The 23,769-nt window shown below is 54.8% G+C and overlaps 2 protein-coding genes across 6 annotated transcripts; one reads left to right on the forward strand and one right to left on the reverse strand.

Moving 5' to 3' along the window:
* Nucleotides 1-12,720: 12,720 nt before the first annotated feature.
* On the forward strand, nt 12,721-20,667 carry BICDL2 (BICD family like cargo adaptor 2). Of its 4 annotated transcripts, XM_043456053.1 has the most exons (11): nt 12,721-12,790; nt 13,953-14,041; nt 14,153-14,448; nt 17,041-17,256; nt 17,458-17,574; nt 17,683-17,829; nt 18,688-18,885; nt 19,004-19,150; nt 19,607-19,734; nt 19,964-20,084; nt 20,172-20,667. In XM_043456053.1, the coding sequence occupies exons 3-11, from the start codon at nt 14,167-14,169 to the stop codon at nt 20,331-20,333; spliced, it is 1,518 nt and encodes a 505-aa protein (XP_043311988.1). In that variant the 5' UTR covers nt 12,721-12,790; nt 13,953-14,041; nt 14,153-14,166; the 3' UTR covers nt 20,334-20,667. The 4 variants fall into 4 exon arrangements, with proteins under 4 accessions (XP_043311988.1, XP_043311986.1, XP_043311990.1 ...); XM_043456051.1 differs by having other exon boundaries at nt 13,953-14,448; XM_043456055.1 differs by having other exon boundaries at nt 13,953-14,448; nt 19,004-19,144.
* Nucleotides 20,668-20,705: 38 nt separating this feature from the next.
* THOC6 (THO complex 6) lies at nt 20,706-23,677 on the reverse strand. Of its 2 annotated transcripts, none has more exons than XM_043456057.1 (13): nt 23,551-23,677; nt 22,726-22,841; nt 22,553-22,617; nt 22,359-22,462; nt 22,190-22,227; nt 22,059-22,107; nt 21,864-21,935; nt 21,682-21,784; nt 21,547-21,596; nt 21,394-21,456; nt 21,184-21,294; nt 20,964-21,098; nt 20,706-20,884 (listed from the first exon to the last, which is right to left on the reverse strand). In XM_043456057.1, the coding sequence occupies exons 2-13, from the start codon at nt 22,839-22,841 to the stop codon at nt 20,804-20,806; spliced, it is 987 nt and encodes a 328-aa protein (XP_043311992.1). In that variant the 5' UTR covers nt 23,551-23,677; the 3' UTR covers nt 20,706-20,803. The 2 variants fall into 2 exon arrangements, with proteins under 2 accessions (XP_043311992.1, XP_043311991.1); XM_043456056.1 differs by lacking the exon at nt 23,551-23,677 and adding an exon at nt 23,419-23,549.
* Between the last annotated feature and the right edge of the window lie 92 nt (nt 23,678-23,769).

Genomic DNA, 23,769 nt, shown 5'->3' on the forward strand with positions numbered 1-23,769 from the left:
AGCAGAACTTTTATCTTAATTCCATAGACCCTGTATTCATCTATAGGTTTGGAGTTTATGATACCAGGTAGGGGAAATGTACCCAGTAGGACATAATACTCATTCCCATGAAACATTAAGTAAAAGAGACAGAACTGCTTACATAAAGCCTGTTTAAACATCACACCTTCCATAATCTCATGAATTCTTGCCATTCTGTGCTCTGTTCTCTCAATCTAATTGCAGCCAAGTCAGGGCTTCATACACGGGGTTTTGGTACCACAGTGAGTGAGGCTCCTGTGTCCAGGAGTGCTGGGAACTTCCCTTCTTCAATCCCCAACTGTTTCCCACTCTTGTGCAAAAGGCTTTGGATCAGAGAAAATTCTGGAAGATGGTGATGCAGGAAGCACCAGGAATCTGTCTCCCCACCTGGACAGCAACTGCAGGGCAGTCTCTCTGATGGAACTGTTCTGGAACCCTGAAGGCTTCCAACTTCAAGGAGAAGCCTCTGACCGTAAATGGGTATCCCCGTCAGCTCTCAGTCCAGAGGCAGCTGCCCGCCCCCCACCTGGAGGGCTTGCAGAAAGGACCGTGAGCAGAAACAACCCGATGCTCCAGGGATGGGGGATCTGGATTCTGACGGCTTATCACCAAGGTGCAGACAGAGGGGGCGGAAGTCATTCTTGCAGCCCCTGCCCCCTGCTGCAGCCTCTGCCCCCCTCCCAAGTGAAGATTTAAAGGGCCGGACACCTTTTTCACTGCCTTTTTTCGAGTTTCCCCTCTGGGGAGTCAGACACTAAAGATGAGGACATTAAAAAATAGAAACCCTACATCTGTGGGAAAAATTAGAAGTGATTGCGTGTGCCCAAGGCTCAGAAAAGACCTAAGAACACACAAAGTTCACACTTCAGAGACCGCCTATAACATTAAAAAAATAATAATAAAAATAAAAAAGCTCCCAAACAACAACAAAAAACACACAACAAACCCTGGGGAAGGGAGAGAATCTGATTTCAGAGTTACCACATTATGAGATTTAAATGTCCGGTGTTCAACAAAAATCACAGGGCAAACAAAGAGACAGGAAATATGGCCAGTTCAAAGGAAAAACATCGACAGAAAACTCGCTGGAAGACGTGTCCGTGCGTGCTAAGTCGCGTCTGACTCTGCAACTCCATAGGCTGTAGCCCACCAGGCTCCTCTGTCCATGGGCTTCTCCAGGCAAGAATACTGGAGTGGGTTGCCATACCCTCCCCCAGGGGATCTTCTGACCCAGGGATCAAAAAGGCATTTCTTTATCTCTTTCATTGGCACGTGGATTCTTTACCACTAGCGGCACCTAGGAAGCCCTGAGAAAGACTTACTGGCAGGCAAATTCTATACAATTCCACTAATATGTGGTACTTCAGTTCAGTTCAGTTCAGTTCACTCGCTCAGTTGTGTCCGACTCTTTGAGACCCCATGAATCGCAGCACGCCAGGCCTCCCTGTCCGTCACCAACTCCCGGAGTTTACTCAAACTCATGCCCATCGAGTCAGTGATGCCATCCAGCCACCTCATCCTCTGTCATCCCCTTCTCCTCCTGCCCCCAATCCCTCCCAGCATCAGGGTCTTTTCCAATGAGTCAACTCTTCGCATGAGGTGGCCAAAGTATTGGAGTTTCAGCTTCAGCATCAGTCCTTCCAAAGAACACCCAGGACTGATCTCCTTGCAGTCCAAGGGACTCTCAAGAGTCTTCTCCAACACCGTAGTTCAAAAGCATCAATTTTTCGGTGCTCAGCTTTCCTCACAGTTGAACTCTCACATCCAGTGGTCATGTATGGATGTGGTACTTAGAGTTATCAAATTTACAGAGACAGGAATTACAGTGGTGACTGCCAGTGGCCAAGACGGGGGAGAAGGGGTAGTCTGTGTTTAATGGGGAGAGTTTCAGTTTTATAAGCTGAAAGGAGTTGTGGGAATGAGGGTGCTCATTTCTGCACAGAAATATGACTGCATTTAATACCGCAGACTTCTACACTTAAAAATGGTCAAGATGGTAAATTTTATATACGTGTATTATACCACAATAAGAAGAAAAGGTTAATTTTTGGAAAACTAGATGATTCCTTTTATGTTTAGCAAATGCAAACCAATCTACTGGGATAAAAAGTGGTTGGTTGGTTGGTTGGGGGGAGGCAGAAGGGAGGAGTTGAAACCGAGCAGAACACTGTGGTACCCACCCCCCCACCCCGCCCCAAGCACAAAGGTCCTTCCATGCCCCCTGCTCTTGTTTATAGAAAAGCTGAAGTTACCCAAGTTTGATCCCTGGTCAGAAAACCAGATCCCACGTACTGCAACGAGAAGACCTGGCACAGCCAAAGGAGGAAAGGAAAGCTGAAGCCTCCCGAGCCTCCCTGGGTCACAAGAGTAGGCTCAAGCAGTTAATGATCAGGACAATAGAATCACAGAACCTTTCAGTGTTGGATGTACATTCCTGAGTTGTTTTACAGATACTGTAACTGCTCCCAGGGGGAAAAAGCTAACTGAGTGATGACCAGACAGCAGCCATGATATAAGCTGTGCCATCTTGAGCAGTACTGAATTTACGGTTAGCATCATTCCAAGAACTGGCCCCAAGAGAATGCGATTAACGCTATTGCTCATAATAGTCTGCATCTTTGTGGGCATCTAAATAACTGTAGCTTGCTCTGCCCATATGTGTAAGCAGGCAACTAAAATTGTCAGCAGAGATGCTCCAGACCCATGTCGACATATTCCACTCTAAGAATAGACACCCTATGTCAGCAGGAGAAAGTTGTAGGAGACAGACCTTTGCCCATGATGCCCTGGAAATGGAGTGATGTCCAAGAGTGGGGATTTGTAAGCAGCTCTTTGCAGGAAAGAATTTTTTGCAGGAAAAGAGGTTTTTTTGTTTTTTTTTTTTTTGCAGGAAAGAGCTCTCTGCAGGAGGTCCCTTTTGTCTTGTCACTTTAGCAAAGCCTTATTGTAACTAACCTCCGGCCCAAGCCCACTTTTCAAATCTTTTGCTCACACAATACTTTGCCTAACCTGTTTCTTTCCTTAGATCAAAGAAATAGAGATGAAGAAAAAGGAATTAACAGATGGCTAGATCTTTTCCTTAGCTTCCCCTTCAGTAATCTCCCAAAGAAATTGTGTGAACAAAAAAATAAATAAATAAAAATAAAAATAAAAAAATAAAAAAGAAATTGTGTGAACAAGATAACATCTAAAGAAAGGTTACAAGGCTGCCAGCAAAGGGAGATGGCGATCAATGATTAGCTGAGATTACTTTCCGTTTTTCTCTTTCGAAACTTTCATGGCCGAGCAGAACTTCAGAGAGCGTTCTGGAACACAAGTCTGCCTTCTCCCCAGGTTGCTAGCTTCCCCAATTTTTTTTTTTTTTCTGGCCACATGCAGGGTTCTCAACCAGGGATCAAACCTGTGCCTCCTACACTGGAAGCATGGATCTTAATTACTGGGTCACCAGGGAAGTCCCTCTCTCCGCTTGTTTTCCTCTTTGTTTCATTCTATCGATATTCGCTTTATTCACCTTATTTTTAATAACCCTTTAAAAATTGTTCACCTGCTGAGATCTGTCTCTTGATTTCTCTACTCTGCCTTTCCCCATTTTCTTGTGAATTAGCCTGATGTTTTCTTCTTTAGTAAGACCCAGAAGGGGGAGCTGGGACCACAAATTCATAAGGCTTCCTGAACTGTCCTTTGGTTTTGGCAGCAGTCAGGTTACCTGAGGGACTCACGCAGAAGGGCCACCCCAGCCACAGCATGTCCTGTGACCCCGGTGAGGGGCAGCCTCAGTGGGTGAATGTCGTCACTTTATATTTAATATCTGGGTATTTGGCTGCACCAGTTCTTAGTGGCGGCGTAGGGGATCTTTTAGTTGGAACGTGTGGGATCTAGTTCCCCGACCAGAGATCAAACCTGGGCCCCTGCATTGGGATGTGGAGTCTTAGCCACTAGACCACCAGGGAAGTCCTTCCAGGTCATCCCAAAGTCCTTCCGGGTCATCCAGGTGGCTGGCATATCGCCTTATCAGCCACTTCATCTGGAGCGTTCCTCTTGGTGTTTATGGGGGGAGATGGAGAGTTCTCTTCTCAGGGAAATTAGACCTTATGGGGGCTTTTATCTAGTTTACCAGGCTGGCTGTTCCCTCAGAAATAACTTCCTGAAGGGCTGGATCCCGTAAAACCATCTGTGATTGCTTCATGTTGAGCTGTGTGTCCCGACTCAGATATACCCTCAACACTCTGCAGATTCAGAACCAGGGAATGGCCCCTAAGCTGGTGACTCTCACCATCCATTTCAGTCAAGGGTCTTCAAGAAGGTGAGGATAAGGATACACAAAATGAGAAGCCCCCTCCAGGCTGTCCCCCTGCTTTCAGTAGCTCCTTGGGTTTGCCCCTCCCCGCACCCTGACTCCCTTCCTGGTGACTCGGGGCCTCAGAGGTACTTACCATTGTCCCAGCATGACTCTTCCCTTCGTGGCTGGCGCTAGACTAGTGGTCAAACCTCAGGCTCACCAAAATCTGCCTAGTACAAGGTTCCAGCCAGCACTCCCTTTTACTTTCCTTCTAGCTGTTACAGATAACAATAACCGACAGAATATTAATAGTTTGCCTTTTTCTTATTAGTTTTCATTTCCTTCTGCCTCCCTTAAACCAACTCCCTGGGAGTTGGATCCATTCCTCAATCCCGTCGCCAGCTGTTACTTTCAGCACTTGAGTACAGTGGGCTGCCCTGGCGGCTCAGTGGTAGAGAACCCGCCTCCCAGTGCAGGAGACAAGGGTTCCATCGATCCCTGGGTCAGGAAGCTCTCCTGGAGAAGGGCATGGCAACCCAGTCCAGTATTCCTGCCTGGGAAATCCCATGGACAGAGGAGCCTGTCAGCTTCAGTCCATGGGGTCGCAAAGAATCAGACACGACTGAGCAACTAAACAACAAAAACAACAATCTGAGTGCAGCATAGCCGCTTCTCCAGACTGTGGGTGACCACATGGCCACCAGGAACCAGAATCTCTGCACTCCCTGCCCTTTTATCCTTTCTCTTCCCAACCCACCTGTTTCCGTGAGTTCCAGCAAAACCCACTTCACTGACACCAACTTAACAAAAGCCTCATCTCTCCTAGCCTCTTTATTAACAAGGGTTTTAGGAGTTTTGCACCAGAAACTGAGAGCAGAGACTGATAAGTTTTCTATTATTTCATACCATGTCCGTCATCAGACTGGCAAAAATTAAAAAGCCTTGTATTAGCTAGGTTCAGGCTAGATGAAACTCACACTCTGCTTATAGGAGTATGTTTCATGGTTGCTCTGTAATGGGATCAAACCTTCCACACAAAGTTTGGTTCAGGGGGACTTCCGCAGGGGGTTCAGTGGCTAAGATGCCACGCTCCCAATGCAGGGGGCCTGGGTTCAACCCCCGGCCAGGGAACTAGACCCTACATACTGCAACTAAGAGTTCACAGCCGCAACTGAAGATCCTGCGTGCTGCAACTAAGATCCAAATAAATAAGCAAAAATACATTAAAAAAAAATGTGGTTCAGATGTGAAGATTGATGAGGCCACACGTAACAAGAGAACAGGATGAGATTGGTGACTCACATAGTGAGGCTTCCTGGGGAGAGCAGGGCAGGTGCTCCAGCAGGTCTGAAATGGCTGGAGAGGGCGAGGAGGGGCCTTTGCTGTGGTCAGCGGGAGAGGCTGGGCTGAGGGCCCCTCCACTCTGGCCAGAGCACTCCTGGATTAAATTTCTCTCCTGCTCATGGGAGCAGGCATCAGGGCCTTCTTATTAGTTTGTCCAGATGTGGGATAAGAAGGAAGAGGAAGCCTATTTCAGGCCAGCAGCAAACATCAGAAATGGTGTTAGACTGCTGGGCCGTATTTACTAAAGCCGAAGGAGCCTAAAAAATGACCGCACATTCTACTCCCACAGAGAGGCAGACTCTACTCCTTTCGCCTTGAACCTGGGCTGACTCAGTGCCTTGTCTGATCAGAAGTATGCTGTAGAAGTGACGGTTCTGGGAACTCCAGGACTTCCCCGGTGGTCCCGTGGTTAAGAATCCACCTGCCAGTGTAGGAGAGACAGGTTAGATCACTGGTCCCTGGATCCCTGGATCCCTGGTCCACGTGGAAGACTCCACCTGCCGCAGGGCAACCAAGTCTGTGTGCCACGACTACTGAGCCTGCCCTCTAGAGCTGGAGAGCTGCAACTACTGAAGCCTGTGTCCTGAGGCTGGTGCCCGCAACAGGAGAAGCCCGCACTCCGTAACGAAGAGCAGCTCAGTGCAAAGCAACGAAGATCCAGCGCAGCCAAAAATAAATGAATTAAAAAAAAAAGAAGCCTGGCAGCTTCTGCTCTGGTTTCTTGGAACCTCATTTTGGGGAAGTCAGCTGCCTCCAGTCAAGGATAGCCTCCCTGGGAGGAAATTCAGGCGGCCACATGCAGAGGCTGCATCCAGAAAGAAATGCTGTCTGACCCCAGCTGACCCAGCCCAGGCGCCAGATGTGGGAGCTGAGACACCGTCTGACTCTGGCCCCACCACTGTCTTACCTGTAACCGTATGGGACTCCAGCAGAAGCCAGCCGACCCTCAGAACGGTGAGAGAGAAGACCAAATTGTTGTTCCAAGCCTCGAAATGGTGGGATAGTTACTACCCAGCCAGAGGTCACTAGAACACCTCCCCCAGCTGATTTCAGAAGTAGATGAATGACAGCATAAAATTTCCATCCAAGAGTCCACGGAAATCTGCGTACAACGATGAGGATCTGCATTAAAACACTGTTTATAACTTGGAAAAAGCGCCAGGAGACTTAAGTGCTCATTGATAGGCGAGCGGAGAAATAAACTGGGGCATAAACATTGGATGAAAGACCTTACAGCTGTTAGGTACAAACTAAACCTAAATACATCTTCCTGGGTAAGTCTGAGAACATTCTGGAAAACAGCTGCTCGAATTCTTCCCCACAAAGTCAATGTCCTGAAAGACACATAAGAAGGCAGGGCGAGTGTAGTTGATGAAAGGAGACTAAAGAGAGACGGTCAGATCATGTGATAAAGGTGCATGGTTCCATAGCGGGGTATCTGCGTCCTCAGAGAGGCAAGCTGGAGGAGCTGATGCTGAGCAAAATGTTTGCAAGTGTGTGTCAGGTGAGAGAGAGAGAGAAAGCCAGTGTGACAAAACGGCCACCCCTGGGAGCCGAGTGGAGGGTATTTGTTGTCATTCCTGTAAATTTCCTGTGTGTGTATGTGTGTTAGCTGCTCAATTGTGTCTGACTCTTTGTGACTCCATGGACTGCAGCCCGCCAGGCTGCTCTGTCCATGGAATTCTCTAAGAAAGAACACTGGAGTGGGTTGCCATTCCCTTCTCCTGGGGATCTTCCAGACCCAGAGATTGAACCCCAGATCTCCCGCATTGCAGGCAGATTCTTTACCATCTGAGCCACCCGGGTCTTTGTTGCCATATGTGGGATCTATGAGCTTCCTGCAGTGTGCCAGCTCTTCGCTGAGACATTCAAGATGTGAACGCTTAGTTTCATCATGCGGGATCTTTAGTTACAGCATGTGGGATTTAGATCTCTGTGCATTGGGAGCTCAGAATCTTCACCCCTGGACCACCAGCTCTATTGATTCCACTGATACGCACAACATGGGTGAATCTCAGCAGCATTATGCTGGGTCAAAACAGCCAGGCACCAAAGACTACACATCGGACTTGATTCTGATGCAGGAGATTTACAACTGGCCTCCTACTGGCATCTCTTGGGGCACCAAGAAGTGGGCTTCAGGCTGGCTACTTACAGCTATTAGCATTTCTTGAGACAAGAGATAGGTGGGCTCCAGCTAAGGCATTTACATTTAGCCTCCTGTTTGCCCTCTGAAATGGAAGTAACAACAGAAACAGGGTAAATAGCCAGTGTTTATCTCTTGTAAACACCTTAAGATAATAGTCATGGCAATAGTCAAGGTGAGGGCAAAGAGGGACAGAAGCCTGTTTGAGTAAAGGATTAAGGTATCTCCGCTTGCCCCTCTTCTGGGGCAAGGGAGACTCTATACGTGTGCAGAAAGACTCCTTGTGGATCAAAAGTCAAGGGATAACGCCAGGCCATAATGAGTCTTGCTTCTCCCAGAAGCCTTCACTTTGAGATTCATCTTGGCTGAGGGGTGTATGACAACCAGGGGAATGTCCCAGGGTAGGTCAGGTGTGGCTAAAAGAACCAGATAATATTGGCCTGAAGGAAGACAAAGACCCGGAAGAACTGTCCTGTATAAACGACTTAACCACCTCTTCTGTGCTCCTTCTCACTAGGGGGGACACTCACACCCTTTCTCTCTGGGTGACCATCCCTGCCTTACTTCTGACTTAACTAAATAAGCCATTTCTCTATGTGCTCTCCCACTTGTGGTTGTGCTGTCTCTAATAATAAACTTTGTACCTGTATTTACAGTTTCTGACTCTGTGATAAGTGCATTTTTCAATGGGGGCAAAGACACAGGGGAAAAAATAGCTTCTAGCCTCTATCCCTTCCTGGTCCTGTGGCTGGGACTGATGGTTCTCTCTCATCCAGGCTTCTCAGGTTCAACTCCTGGGCAGGGAATTAAGATCTCGTTTCACCCCACTGCTCACTGCTGACTCGCTGTGATCAATTTCATTCAGAGAGTGTTCTGGTGTGAAATGAAATATTTCCTGCAGTACCAGTGGGCAAGAAATGTCCCAGCTATCCACAGTGCCCACCCTCCAAATCTGAATTTCCGAGCCATGCCGAAAGGTGGCGCCACTCCCTACACGTGGAACTTAAGGATGTCACAGGAGTGATTACAGCCCTCCAGTGTGCCCTAAGAGAATTCAAGAAGAGACGGATGCCTCTGTAAAAATGCAGGATGCTGGTCCCAGATAGCTGAGATGCATGTGAAAGGAATGACTTCAATAATCCCAGACACTTGAGGCTCTCCCGGTGGCTCAGACGGTAAATAACTTGTCTGCATTGCAGGAGACTTAGGTTCAATCCCTGGGTCAGGAAGATCCCCTGGATAAAGGAGTGGCAACCCATTCCAGTATTCTTGCCTGGAGAATTCCATGAACAGAGGAGCCTGGCAGGACTGAGCAACTAACACGTTCACTTTCTTTCACTTGCATCTTCCCATATATAGAAGAATGCTAAATTCCTTAACGTGATCTTTGGTTTTCTTTACTTAACAATAATATTTGATGTTCAGACCACCTGCCCCCTGTGTTGCAAGCTTATTTATAGCCTGACTCCCTCCCACCTCCTCAGAGCCATCTCTCCGGGCTACCTGAAGTGCTGTCCCCCCTGGCTCGGAGTCCCTAAGGTTCCCACCAAATCAAATAACTGTCTAAGGTTGTGACTAGTTTTTCAGTTGACTCTGGAAGAGGCAAAGTCGAGCTGATCAGTGGTTGCCAGGGGATAAGCCCTGCGGAAGAAGCCTGGGGAGCTCTGAGTACTGGACCACAGAGTTGGGAGAGATGCCACCGACAGAGGCTCCAGGAGGAGCCAGCCCTGCCCACAACTGGATGTAGGAATTCTGACCCCCAGAACTACGAAACAATTTGTTCCTGTTGTTTGAGCCATCCAGTTTGTGGTCATTTGTTAGAGAAGCCCTAGGAAATGAGCATGTCTGTGTGCTCAGTCGTGTCCAATTCTTTGCGACCTCGTGGTCTATAGCCCACCAGGCTCCTCTGTCGGTGGAATTTCCCAGGCAAGAATACTGGAGTGGATTGCCATGCCCTCCTCCAGAGGATCTTCCCAACCCAGGGATCGAACCCACATCTCTTGTGTATCCTACACTGGCAGGTGGATTCTTTACCATGGCACCACCTGGGAAGCCCATGGGAAATGAATACCCACCAATAAAAAGTCATTTTTTTTTTAAGTTGAGGAAAACAAAAAAACTTGGAAGTTACAGGCTAAATAAAAAAAGCAAGTTTCAGAACAATGTATTCAGTGTAAAACATTTTATAGGAAGGTTTTTAAAGGCCCCAAACAATACTGCTTATTGTTCATAAGCTTTGCAAATGTCAAAAACACCGGGAGTGGTTGCCTTGTTGGAGGGGGTGGAGCATGCTGCTGGCTTCCCCTGCCCAGTGGAGTCCTTGTGAGGCCTGCAGAGGCTTCCCCAAGGAGGAAATGCCAAGATTTGGAACACTAGGTGCCCACCAGGCAGTGGGGAAGGTCGGGGAGAGCATTCAGGGCTAAGCCCAGGCTTGGAGGCTAAAGGAGGCGGGCTTGCTTAAGGGCCGCCTGGAGACCAGAGGACTGGATTATCTTCCCTTCTTTTATCTGAACCTGTTCCAGTATCGCTAGGGCCTCCCTGGGGCCACTCTGTCCCTCTTCTCCATCTTCACCTGGAATCAGCAAGGAGCCTGGAGGCCAGATTCAGCTGCCCCAAGAATGACCTTGGCTGGCAGGCAGGCAAGCTGGGATGAAGCGCTGGTCATGCAGGCACAGACAAATCACTTTGCTTCCCTGAGCTGGTAAACTGTGAATGGTCATGACCTCACAGGGCAGCTGTGAGGACGGAATACACTGTAATGTTAACACATGTGGTGAGTCACTTCTTATGGCCCTGCTGAGCACCAGCATAGCCTAACTGCTCGTACCTTACCTTCACCCTCATTCAATTGTCAGAACTCCATTAGCTGGGGACTGTGATCACCTCCATTCTACAGATGGGGAAACTGAGGGCAGCTGAATGACTCAGACACACACAGCCGATATGTAGCCAGACTGGGATCTAGACTGAAGCCATGCAATGCCAGCACCTGTGAGCTACACTCCGTGGTGTGTTGTTTTATTGGTTCATTTCTGGTTTACATAGGTCTGCACTTCCCCCGACCTCCTGGGGTGGACTGTGAACCTCCTAAGAGTAGGGCCTTCACGACTTCGTCTCCAGGTGAGCCCAGCCCCTGCCCGGTAGGACTGGTATAGGTGGAGCCCTGGGTGATCCTGGCGTTTGGAGGCAGTTGGGCGGCAGCACCGAGGCAAGGCTGGGCTGCCTCCAGCCCTCTGATGTCCACCAGGTTGTCGCCCAGGCGCTGTGGGAGAACGTGGTGACTTTACCAGGCAAGGCAGCCCACAGACCACTTTGTGATGGAATTGGTGGCAGCCCTGCTATATGCTGGCAGGAAACCCTGTCCCAGCCCAGGACGCAGGAGTCCCAGCCTGGAACCAGCCCTCACATCCAATTCCCCATAAGTCAGGAGTCCCAGCTCCCATCTTCCTCCTGTTTTTCTAAGACTCAGCCAGACAGGACCCCAGCTCTCCAAGGCTCAGAAACCCTGACACACCCACAGTCAGAGGGGCAGGGGACCCAGCCAATACTGGCTGGCAAAAGCTGATACGGACGTCTCTGCCCATCTCCATATTCAAAGATGTCATGTCAGTAGCTTGAAATCAGCCTTGGGGCTTTCCCTGGTGGTACACTAGTTGAGAATCGCATTTCTAGGACTTCCCTGGTGGCACACTGGATAAGACTCTGCATGCCAATGCAGGGGACACAGGTTCAATCCCTGGTCTGGGAAGATTCTAACTGCCTTGGAGTAACTAAGCCCATGTGTGACAACTTTTGAGCCTGTGTGCTGCAACTACTGAAGACTGTGTGCCTAGAGACCATGCTCTGCAATAAGAGAAGCCACCGCAATGAGAAGCCTGTGCACTGCAATGAGGAGTAGCCCTGCTCTTCGCAACTAGAGAAAGTCTGTGCGCAGCAACGAAGACCCAGTGCAACCAAAACAAATACATTTTGAAAGAAAAGAAAAAAGAATCGTGCTTCGACTGCAAGGAGCATGGGTTCGATCCCTGGTTAGGGAAGTAAGATCCACATGCTGCCCAGTGCTGCCAAAGAAAGAAAGAAAGAAAAAAATAATCAGCCTTGGAGGGAGTATTTATAGCACAGAAATTGGCAGAATTAATGAGTCAAGGCTTTCTCTTTCCCCTGAGAGCCTGTTATCAAAGAGTTACCAACTCACCACTGCTCCCAGCCCTCTGTCGGTCCCCACTCACTGGGCCAGGATCCCCTTTCACAGGGACCCAGCAAGCCCTGGAAGTCTGAGGAGACTCTCCAGAAGCCATAAGGCCATGGCCGGGGCATCACCCACAAGCCCCAGGCTGCCCCAGGCTCAACCCTGGAACTCAGCCATGGGTCCTCCCAGTCTCCTCACCCCATCCCCTGCCCCCGACTCTGCAGCCTGGGAGCCGATAGCCTCAGGTTGGGAGGAGCACAGCCTAAGGTGTGGTCATGGGCAAGTCACTTTAGCCGTCCTCACCTGCCACACAGGAATCAGCCTAAGAAGCTGCTCACGTTCAACTCCTGTCCATGTGACCCCAAGCAAGATAGATCCGTGGTGGGCCTCAGTTTCCTCATCTGTAAAACGGGGATAATGGTAGTTCCTGCTTCATGAGGACGTCATGAAAGTAAAGAAGAGCTTTCTTAGCAGAGTGCTTAATATCCGCTAGATTTGTTGCTGTCGTTAATAATGTCCTATCTCACAGGGCAGTTTTGAGGGGAAAGGGAACCGACGTCTGTGTTCAGCGTGGGTTGTGCACACAGCAGGTGCTCAATTAATGGGCCCTGTCGTTTTCGGTGGCAGCAAGATGGGTCAGCAGCTCTGACCTGGGTGGAGTCGCCTTTCTGCAGGCCCCACCTGGTCATTCCGGCCACCAGGGGGCGCATCGTGACCCCGCCCCTCACCTGTGCGGGCGGTGCACCTGGCGCCGCCCCCGGAAGAGGGGATCCGGGGCCGCGGGGACCTCGGAGGCAGCCCGGCGCCGTCGGTGAGAGCCGAGGGGGCGCGAGGACAGGGGCGCTTTCGAGCTTCGGGCGGACCGGGCCGGGCCGAGCGGGCGCGGGCCGAAGGGGCGGGCAGGGGCGGCCGGGCCGGACGCTGGGGGCCGGGAAACCCAGGAGCGGGCAGGAAGGAAGACGGGAAGGCTGTGACTGGGCTTCCGATGCGGAGGTCTGGGGGTCGAGAGGCTGGTGGCCCCGACGCCCGGGTGGAGGTGCTAAGAGCTGGTAGCTCAGTGCGGGGAGGGGCGAGGAGGCGGGATGCCCCCGAGTCCCAGAGAGGGCTGGACCCTCAGGGGCCACGTCGGGGAGACCCCCGGTCCGCCCGGGGGCAGTTGAGCTGGGAAGACCGCGGATGCCTGGGTCCTGAGGAGAGGCCTGGGATCTGACACCTGCCAAGAGGAGAAAGGGAAAAGTCAGGTGTTTGTGAGTGCGTGTGTGTACGCGCGCTTGCGCGCGCGCTCACAGTGGATGAGGGAGCCCCAGGCATGCTGGTGGGGGGTAACATGGGGAAAAAGCCAGGGAAGCCCTGGGTCCCCTCCCTTCTGAGCCCCAGAGCCCTTGAACTGAGGCCCCTGGCGGCCCTAGCGGAGCGCCGCCAGGCTCCCATCCCCAGGGCCAGGCGGGAAGTAAACAGAAACTTGGAGTGGCCAGGCGGCAGTGCCCGCACAGGCATAACCTGTTACCTCGCCCTGGGTGGCTGGGAACTGGGGGGCCTGGGCCAGCAGTCCAGAAGAGGTGGGCTGAGGGTCTGGGGACCTGAGTTCCGAGAGGCAGGGACCTGAGAAAATAGGGGTACAAGGGCCAGGGGGCGCTGGGGGCCAGGGAACCTGGGTCTGGGTTTCTAGAAAGGGAGGGGTCTGGACTTTTGTAGGGTAAGGGGTCAGGACACCTACATTTCCAAGGCCCTGAATTCTTGGGAGAAGAGGCTGGATTTATCTCTTTGAGTCCTGAGTCTCAAGAACCCGGGTTCAGGGCAGAGTTTCCCAGCTGGTGAACCAAAACAGCTGGGGCCTGGGGAAGAGGAAGTGGGGGGCTGGTGGCTGGGGTGGGCTGTGGTCCTGGAGTACTGGGACAAGTTCCCGGGGGGCAGAAGCCATCCACCAGAGGCAGGAGCCCGAGCAGCTCTCTTTCTGCTTCTCCCTGCCTCAGTTTACCCTGGGGACATTAACGGAACTCGGCAGACAAGACACAGATCATTAACCCTTCTTGGCCCAGAAGACTCAGAGGGCCAGTGGCAGGTGAAGAATTTCAAGATAGCCGTGTCTTGGCCAGCGGGGGGCGAACCCCTTTGGGTTGCAGAGGAGGAGCCCTGTCACCACCTGTCCTCACAGCCCTACCTGCCCCCACAGACGCTGCCGGCGTCATGAACTCCCCAGAAGGGCCCAGCTTTCCGGCCGGGCTGCTCTCAGGGGGCGCCTCCCCCAGCGGTGACGAGGGCTTCTTCCCCTTCGTGCTGGAGCGGCGGGACTCATTCCTGGGAGGGGGCCCAGGGCCTGAGGAGCCTGAGGACCTGGCCTTGCAGCTGCAGCAGAAGGAGAAAGACCTGCTGTTGGCAGCCGAGCTCGGCAAGATGCTTCTGGAGCGTAATGAGGAGCTGCAGCGGCAGCTGGACACGCTGAACACCCAGCACGCCGAGCGTGAGGAAGTGAGCTGGCGGCAGAGGGCAGGGCTCGGGGGTGGAGGGGCAGGGCCCAGGTGGGGGGCAGAGGGACAAAAGTGGGGTGAGGGGTTGCCTCTGGAACAGCAGTCCGGGGCTGGGACCAGTCTCCCTGGCAGTGTTGCCCAGTGGTTAAGAACATGGGCTCCGGGACAACCCTGGCGGTCCAGCATTTGGGACTCTGTGTTTCCAATGCAGGGATGCAGGTTCTGTCCCTGATCGGGGAACTAAACGTCCCAGAGGCTGCCCACTGCAGAGAAAAGAACGCGGTCTCTGAAGGCAGGGCAGGACCTGAGTTCAGATCCCTGCCAGGCTGTGTGACCTTGGGCAAGCCGCTGGCCCTCTCTGAACCTGGGTCTGGCTCCTCGGCAGTATTGCACAAACCCCAGCCAACAGATACTGGGCACGCTCTCGCTGTCTGGCTCTGGTCTAAGCGCTTTCCACGCATGATCTTCATCCATTCTCACTCAGTTCTGGGAGATGCACACAGTTCCCTCTGCCCATGCTGTGGTCACCCTCACCCTGGGCGTCACATCTGGCCCCCTACACACCCAGGACACCACTGACTCCTGTATCCATATTGTCGGCCCCACACCCTCTCCACTTGGCCACCTAATGGGCATCTCAACATAAGTGGCACTGGATTCCGTGATCCCATCACCTGCTGTCCTCCCCCAGCTTCCCACCTCAGAGCCCCAGGCTGAGCATCTCCGTGACCTCTCTCCTCCCACACTGGCAAGTCCTGTTGATTGTTCTTTAAAACTAGACACCGAGTCTACTCACTTCTCATCTCCCCAAGCTGGCCGCAGGGCCATCATCTCTGCTCCAGACACAGCAGCTGCCTCCTCACTGGTCCCCAGCTTCCACCTTGCCCCTTGAGTTCCTTCTCCACGGGGTAGCCAAACGGATTTTCAAAAATTGCAAATCAGATCATTTCGGCCTTTGCCCAGAATCTTCCAATGGCTCCCCCTCATTTAGAATGAAACCAAAAGTTCTCACCAGAGCCTAAACGTCCTAAGTGACCCCCCTGCCCTCATCTCAGCCACGTGGTCCCTCCTCTGAGGGGGCCTTTTTTCAGTCCCTGAGTAACCCACACTTATTGCCTCAGGGCCTTTGCACCTGCTGCTCCTTGGTGTAGCCCTCTTCCTTCTTGCCCTGCAGGAGTCAATTTAGACACCACTTCCTCCTGAAGGAGCCCCCACCGCACCTCACTCCTCTTCATCACTTCCCAGGGTTTCTTTACAGGCCTAAATGTGCCCCTCTCTGAAACTACCTGGTTCAAATGTGTTCATTTGCCTCTGGACTCGAAGCTGTTTCAGACAGTGAATTTGGTGGTCTCACTTACTGCTGATAGCCAGACCCCAAAATGGGGCAAGCTCAGGAAATACTGGATGGATGAATAGATGGATGGATGGGACTTGGAGGTGTTAGGGAGCTTGCCTGACCACAAAGCAGAAGCAGAGCTGGGCATTGGCCAGAAAAATAGCACAATAGGACCCCAGACTGGTGGGCTTAATCCTCGAGCTGTGTTGTACCCCCCCCCCACCCCCCACAGTATTTGATTAAGGATTTGGCTGTCTGGGTTAGAATTCCTGCTCTAGTAACTCACTGTGTGTCTCTGGGCAAGGCACCTCTCTGAGGCCCAGTTTCCTAATCTGTAAAATGAAGATGTTAAGGATTTTAAAGGCTTCCCTGGTGGCTCAGCGGTAAAGAATCCACCTGCCAATGCAGGACATGCGCGTTCAATGCCTGGGTCAGGAAGATCGCCTGGGGAATGAAATAACAACCGCTCCAGTATTCTCGTTTGGGAAATTCCATGGAGAGAGGAGCCTGGCGGGCTACAGTCTATGGGGTTGCAAGGGTCGGACACGACTTGGTGACTAAACAGCAACAAAAGGATTCTAATTCCCATGGACTAAATACAACAATATAGGTGAAGCCCTAGCAGGAGGGCTTGCTAATTATCGTAGCAGCTATGGTTAGCATCACCGTCCTGCATGGAAGTCTACAGAGGGGTGACGGGGCAGATGCTGGCCCCTGACCTGCCAGCCTTCACCAAGCTGGTCCTCTGGGTGTGCCAGGAGCGTCCCCCCGCTGGTTAGACAGGTTCTGGGGGAGGGCGGGCAGAGGCGTGGGGCCGGGGTGCGGCTGCCCAGGGTTAATTAGAGGGAGCTGGCCAGGAGGAGCTGGGGGAGAGGGGTTGAGCAGAGGCGGAATCTCCAGCGCACACGGCTGTGTGAGGCCATGGGCCGGGGCTTCAATTCTGCCAGACTCAGGCGCCAAAAACGGCGCCTGCAACCTCGGGCCCAGAAGCTCCGGCGGCAGCCAGCGGTGAGTGGGCACTGGGGAGCCTCGCCCAGCTCAGGCCCAGGGTCAGCCCCTCCAGAAACCTCTCGACGGCTCCTCTGCCTCCTCTACTGTCCGAGGCTGCGTCTTGCCCCCTCTGCCCGCTCCCCACCCAGCTCTGTCCTCTTTCTGGCTCTCAGGCCTGCCTCAGACCCCCTGGGACCCCGCTCAGGCCTCTGGCTGTCGCTCTGTGTCCCCTCCAGTCTCACTGTCCCCTCTGTCCTGGCCCCACAGCAGCTGCAGCAGGAGAACCATGAACTGCGCCGGGGCCTGGCAGCCCGGGGAGCCGAGTGGGAGGCCAGGGCAGTGGAACTGGAGAGGGACGTGGAGGCCCTTAGGGCCCAGCTCGGAGAGCAGCGTTCTGAGCAGCAGGACAGCGGCCGGGAGCGGGCTCGGGCCCTCAGTGAACTCGGCGAACAGAACCTCCGGCTCAGCCAGCAGCTGGCCCAGGTGGGATGACCCTGACCCGGGGCCCTCAACAAGGGGGGGCGGACGCCCGGTCCTGGTGGGGGTGGGCATGCTGGTCCAGGCCGGACAGCCCTGACCCTGGGTCCCCCGGCAAGGAGGGGCAGACGTCTGGGGGTGGGCGTGCTGGGCCTGTTGCAGCATGGGCCAGCCGAGGGCTCTATTGACCCCCAACCCCATCCCCAGGCCTCACAGACTGAGCAGGAGCTTCAGCGGGAACTGGACAGCCTTCAAGGGCAGTGCCAGGCTCAGGCCCTGGCTGCGGCAGAGCTGAGGACACGGCTGGAGAGTCTGCAGGGGGAGGTGAGTGCCGGTTGGGGCCGGGGGTCTGTTGAGCGGGGAAGGCTGGCCTGGGGGCTGTCTGGGCGCAGCCTTGCCCTTCACTCTTAGCTCTGATGGGCTTTTCCCCAGAATCAGATGCTCCAGAGTCGCCGGCAGGACCTGGAGGCCCAGATTCGAGGTTTGCGTGAGGAGCTGGAGAAGGGACGGGGCAGGCTGCAGGCCACCCATGAGGAGCTGCTGCTGCTGAGGCGGGAGAGGCGGGAGCACAGTCTGGAGGTGACTGGCAGGGCTGGGGTGGGTGGGCACGTCAGGCTGGGGGCCTGGGCCACTGCCTCGGGGCCTCCTGGGAGAAGACCCCAGAGCTGGGTCACCGGGAGTCCTAGCAGCCTGGCCAGAAGGGCAAAGGCATTAGCACAAGGGCAAGTGGGAGCCACAGAGAGGCTGAGCGGGGATGGTGGTTCTAGGATGCATCAGAGACCAGCAGCTGGAGGCCAGAGATGGGGCTGAGGCGAGAGCTCACCGGTGGAGGTGATGGGGACCTGGACCAGGTCTGGGTGTGAAAACAGAGGAAAGGAAATGGAAGGAGGCAGTATGCCTTGATGTTTGAGATTGTAGGAGCTTGCACTTGCTTTGGAGTCAGATTACCTGGGTTCTTATCCCAGGGTCCCTTCCTACTATTGTGGGACACCAGCCTCAGTTTCCCCATCTGTGAGATGGGTGGTAATGCTACATGGCTGTGGGAAGGGTGTGAGACGTTCAGCAGGTCCCCTGGCTGAGACGAGATGATCAGTCAGGGCTGGGTGATAGCTTTAGTAAGAAGGTAGGCTGGCCAGGTAAGGGACGGGGCGGGGCTTTTCCAGGTGACCGGATGGGGCAGGACTGGAGGGAGGGTGACGGGAGACTTTGAAGTCTGGGCGCTCATCGGGACCCTGCTCTATAGGTGAGGCAAGTGGCATCTGCCGAGGGGAACTGCGGGTCCCACGGCCGCCCCGCGCTGCGGGAGCGGGAGCCGACCTCGGTGCTGGGCGGGGCGGACGCATGGGGGTGCCTGACTCCCGTGGCGCGCTGGCGCCCCCTGTCGGCTGGCGGCGGGGGCATCTGGCTGACGCTCACGGTTTCGCTCCGCGGCCGCAGCTGGAACGCGCGCGCTCCGAGACTGAGGAGGCGCTGAGCGCGCTGCGGAGGCTGCAGCGGCGCGTCTCGGAGCTGGAGGAGGAGTCGCGCCTCCAGGACGCCGACCTCTCGGGAGCCTCGCTGCAGTTAGAGCTCGCCCACAGCCTAGACAGCGACCAGGACCAAAACCAGAAAGCGGACAGAAGCGGCGATCCTCTGGTGAGCTTTCGGCCCACCAGGCTCCACACTCACTATTCCGGAGGGCTGCAGACTCCGCCCCTCATTTTTTATCCCTAGAAGGTTTGACACTGCCCTGATTGATTTCTTTGGTGGACAGACGACTCTATCCCCGGAGACCCAAGAAGCGTCCAGCCAGCAGCGTTCGCCCCAGGAGAGGTTGGAGCCTCCCAGGAAGGGAGCATCCCTGAGCCCAGAGGAGATACTGGGAGAAGAGGAGGAGGAAGTGGTCCGGTTACAGGTTGAGGTGGGGGGAGCATAGTATTGGATGCAAAGCCCCTCTCAATGTCAGTTTCTCTTTCCCATCTACACCTCCAAGCCTTTGCCCACGAATCTCTCTACTTGGATACCCCTTCATCCCAACAAACTTGCCATCAAGTTTCAACAGCCAGTCTGTATGTCACCTCCTCCAGGAAGACTTCCTGAACTACACCCCCCCTTAAGTCCCATCTCCTCCATGCATCCTTCCTGCAGGCTTAGACCATCCATCTAACCCCGACCCACCCCACCCCACCCCACCAGGCACTCATAAGATTCATCTCCAGCACAGGACCATTAGCTGTCAGGGTTGTTTGTGGAGCAGATGGAGATGGGAGGTGGGAGGTAGGGGAAGGCAGCGAACTAGAGTTTGGACTGCCTGGAAGAGCAAGCGCTGGGACACCCAGGGGCCTAACTGCCTCTCTGGACTTTACCCTGCCCGCAGATGGCGCTGCAGCAGGCAGAGCTACAGTCCCTGCGGGAGGAACTGCAAAGGCAGAAGGAACTGCGGGTGCAGGACCCCGAAGAGGCCTTAAGCAGCGCCCTCTCGGACCGAGACGAGGCCATGAAAAAGTAAGCATCTGCAACCATTCACCACCGCCCGGAGACGGGGGCCGGCTCAGGCACCCAGGACACACTGGCCTTTCTGGGCCTCGGAACCCCACTCTGATCCGGGGGCCCTCTGACTTCCCTGGTTTCGTATTAGTGGTCTCACTCCCGCCTGGGTCCAGGAGCCCCCCACCACCCCTGCATGCTGAAGCCCCGGCGTCCTCGGACCTGCTCTTTGCCCCCTCGTCTGCAGGGTCCTGGAACTGTCCCTGGAGCTCAGCCGCGTTTCTGTGGAGCGGGACTCCCTCTCCCGGGAGCTGCTTCGCACCATCCGCCAGAAGGTGGCGCTGACGCAAGAGCTGGAGGCCTGGCAGGTGAGGGGCGGGGCGCACGGGGCCGACGGGGAGGGGCCGGCGGGGGCGGGGCCGGGCCGGACGCTGACCCGCCCCGCCCGCCCACAGGACGACATGCAGGTGGTCATTGGTCAGCAGCTGCGCTCGCAACGCCAGCAAGAGCTGAGTGCGGCCGCCTCCGCCCCGCGCCCCGCCCCAACGCGCTTCTCCCTGCGCCTGAGCCCCGGGCCGGCCGGCAGCTTCTTCAGCACCCTCTTCCGAAGGACCTGAGCACCGGGAAGAGGCAGGGCTGGCTTTGCCCTCTTGACTCACTTTTCTCTTCTGGCCAATGGAGCCATGGGTCCCGACTGTCTGCCAAAGGCGGCTGGTGCCCTTCCCCTCCCTTGAAGGCTGGGCAAGGGCTCACTGGGAGCAGGGGCCAGCTTTGGGGGCCAGAGACCCCAGATGGGTGGCAGGGGCACGTGTGGCAGAGCTGTTTATCAAATTTATATAAATCTATCTTTTCTAGGCATTAAGCCCCCTGGCCCTCAGCCGCGGGTCGGGGATGGGGATGGGTATTTATGTATCAAGATCAGACAGAGTAATATATAAATCATTACACCGACCTGGCCTCCATTCTTGGGAAGAAAGCACATTCAAAAAAAAAAAAGCCACTAATTTTATTTGTATCAAAAAAAGAAGAAAAAAAAAAAAGAAAACACTGTGAACCCCTGAGATGGAGGTGGAAACACTGTTGGAGGTCAGAAGGATAGAGAGAAAGCTCTGTAGCCCAGATTAGTGAAGACATCCACCCTGCAGCTGTTGCCCGCGGCTGTCAGGACCTAGAAACAACAGGAGAGTGACTGACCTGACCCCACGCCCTGGCCTCCCAGGGTCCCTACCACCCCCGGCCGGACCTACCTTGCACTCAGGGGCTGCTGGTTGCTGGTTGAGGCTGAGGCTTAGCAGTCCTGGGGAGGAGCCAGGCACTTGGGCCTTGAGCTCCCCGCTCAGCTGCCACTGGTTGACACAGCGGCCCTGTCCAGCTGATAGAATCTGTGGAAGACAGGGAGGGGGCTCAGAGTTCAGAGCTGGAGGGAGAGTGGGGCAGGGATGGCAAAAACAAGACAGAGGGCCTCACCAGGTCCTGGTAGAAGGTGACATGCTTCTGTGGCGCCCGCATGGGGAAGACGGTGGTGGGTGTGGAGGATCGGAGGTGCCAGAGAGTGAGTGCTGGGCCTCCTCCGCAGACCTGGGCAGAAAGGTGGGGGTCCCCAGTTACCGTGAGCCACGGGCCCTCAGCCAGACAGGGCCTGAGTTGCCACCCCAGCCTGCCCGCTGCCTGGCTCACCATCCAGTCCGAGTCAGTTGCCAAACATCCGATCCAGCGCCCGTTGTGGGGCCTCGAGCACTCCTGGGAGGGAGGAGCACAGAGCGGGAGGTGAAGACATCGGAGATGCCCAGGAAGGAAGAAGGGAGGACAGAGTGTTGGGTGTGCCCTCACCTCGTGCTTGTAGACCTCAATCGTCTGGACCTCCTTGGCCGTGCGCAGGTCTGCGGAGGAAGAACCGCGAGAGGTACCCTCCTCTTCCCAGCCTCCCTCACCACCAGCCTTCCCTCCAATGCGACATTCCCTTACCCCAAAGCCGCACGGCCCCATCCTCGCCACCCGACAGCACCTCGGGGCTCCGCTCCCGCAGTGCCAAGCAGTGGATGTAGTCCGTGTGGCCCCGGAGGGCCCACTGCAGGGAGAGGGGCAGTGTCAGGACAAGACCCAGGAGGAATGCAGTTGCTCCCGCTCCCCCGGCCCTGCTTTCTCACCATGAAGGTCCCTGTCTCAAGGTCCATTGCATGCAGCTGACAGTCTCCCCCCGCCAGGATGAGCAAATTCTCCTGCAGAGGAAGGCGGGATGGAGTCAGAAGTCAGGGTCAAGTCAGGCCAGGGAGAGGGGAAGGATCAAAATCTGGGCCAAAAACAGGACAGGGAAGAGCCCCAAATTTACGAAGGGCTCGAACCTTGGGCACGAGAAGCAGAGCATTGATCTCAGGTACTTCCAGGCTGGTCCTGGGGGAAGGAAAGCAGAGTCAACTCTGGTGTGGTGACACCTTCAGCCCCAGGTGCCCTCTGCTTACAGGGCCTGGCTCACCTGTATGGGGGCTGACGACGCCACAGCTCCTTACAGCCCTTCGTGGAGAGAAACGCTTGTTGTACAATCGCTGAATCATGTCCGACTCTCTGTGACCCCATGCACTGGGTGACCTCAAAAGCTCTCTCTGAGTCTGGGTACCTCACCCTTCCCCCAGCTTCACACTCACCTTCTTAAGGATCTCTGCCCAAAGCCAGGCCTTCACCTCCCCATCCCCAGCACTCAGCAGATGTCGATCAGTGGAGACCATGCTGTAGACGGGCCCGTCATGGGCTAAATGGAAGCACAGAACCTGAGTGACCTCATCCTTCTCCTGTCATCCACCCTGGGGTCCCCCAAGCCAGACTCAATGCCTGCACCCACCTTGGAAGGTCACCATGGGCTTCTTACTTTCCTCTTTGGCCTCGGAGCTCAAAGCAGCAGACAAGCTGAAGGGCAAGGGGAGAGGGGCCTGAGTGTCAGAAGAAGGGGGCATTAGCCCCCCAGGGAGCCAAGTGCCAGAGCTCATGGACAGTGGGGAGCAGGGGCAAGAGTACCTAAAGATAGCTATCTGTCCATAATTGTTGCCAGCTGCCAGGAACTTCCCACAGGGTGAGACACTCTGGGAGAATATGGTCATGTGCAGCCGCTGCAGGGCCTGAAACACTTCCATCTGTGGAGAGAGGCTGGATGAAGGCAGGCTGGGGCATCAGGGGCCTCTGATACACACACTCCTTCCTACTTCCCCTGCAGCAATCCGGCCTCCCACCACCCAGTTCTCCTTTGAGACAGCCCACCAAGTGGGCCTTGCCCGTATAAGTCCCAGGGGCGGCTCCAGGGAGGTGAGGAAGGGGAGAGTTGAGGCATGATGCCTAGTGGAAATCTGAGCAAAGACTCAGCCTCTCCTCCCGGTTTCCTTAACTGTCAAATGGAGCTCATGGGAGATTTTGTCATGATTGGATGAGCTACTGTACATAGCGTCGCAGTTTCTGTCTTCGCTCAGAAACCGCTTAAAAAACTGCTCTATTACTCCAATACAGAAAAACGTACTGACCCCTGATCCGCATCCTGTGACTTTCACGTTAGGCCCCTGAGGTATTTCTGGATTATCCTCCCTCCCCCGGGTAAGAATCCGAGTCCCACCAACAGCCCACGCAAAATAGGGCTCAGGGCAGGACTCCCTGCCTTGCCCCTTCGGAGCCAGGCGTGGACTACAAATCACAGAAGGCACTGCGCATCGCCCCCCTCACCTGACCCAGAGGCACTGCTTGCTGCGCCGCTCGTTCCATCTCGAAAACTAACAGTCCCAGAGTGCTCCGCGCGCAACGCAGCCTCACGAGTCCGGAAGTGCCAGTGGGCACCTCCCCTTCGCGGTTGCTCACCTCCCGGATACCGCTGGCCGGCCCGGCGTGAAGGCGGCCACCGCGTAACCTGAGTCCCAGGAGCAGAGGTGACCACCGAGAAGACACCCCAACACCAAGTGGCGCCCACCGCGACCCTGCTACGCCGGGTCCCCTCCCCCACCCCGCTGAGCAGACCCGCCTTTTAGCCGCGTGCGATCCGTCTTCCGCGCCTGCGCGGAACCTGGCGGCGCGCGCGCC

Source organism: Cervus canadensis, chromosome 32, assembly GCF_019320065.1.
Source record: "Cervus canadensis isolate Bull #8, Minnesota chromosome 32, ASM1932006v1, whole genome shotgun sequence".
NCBI classification, from domain to species: domain Eukaryota; kingdom Metazoa; phylum Chordata; class Mammalia; order Artiodactyla; family Cervidae; genus Cervus; species Cervus canadensis.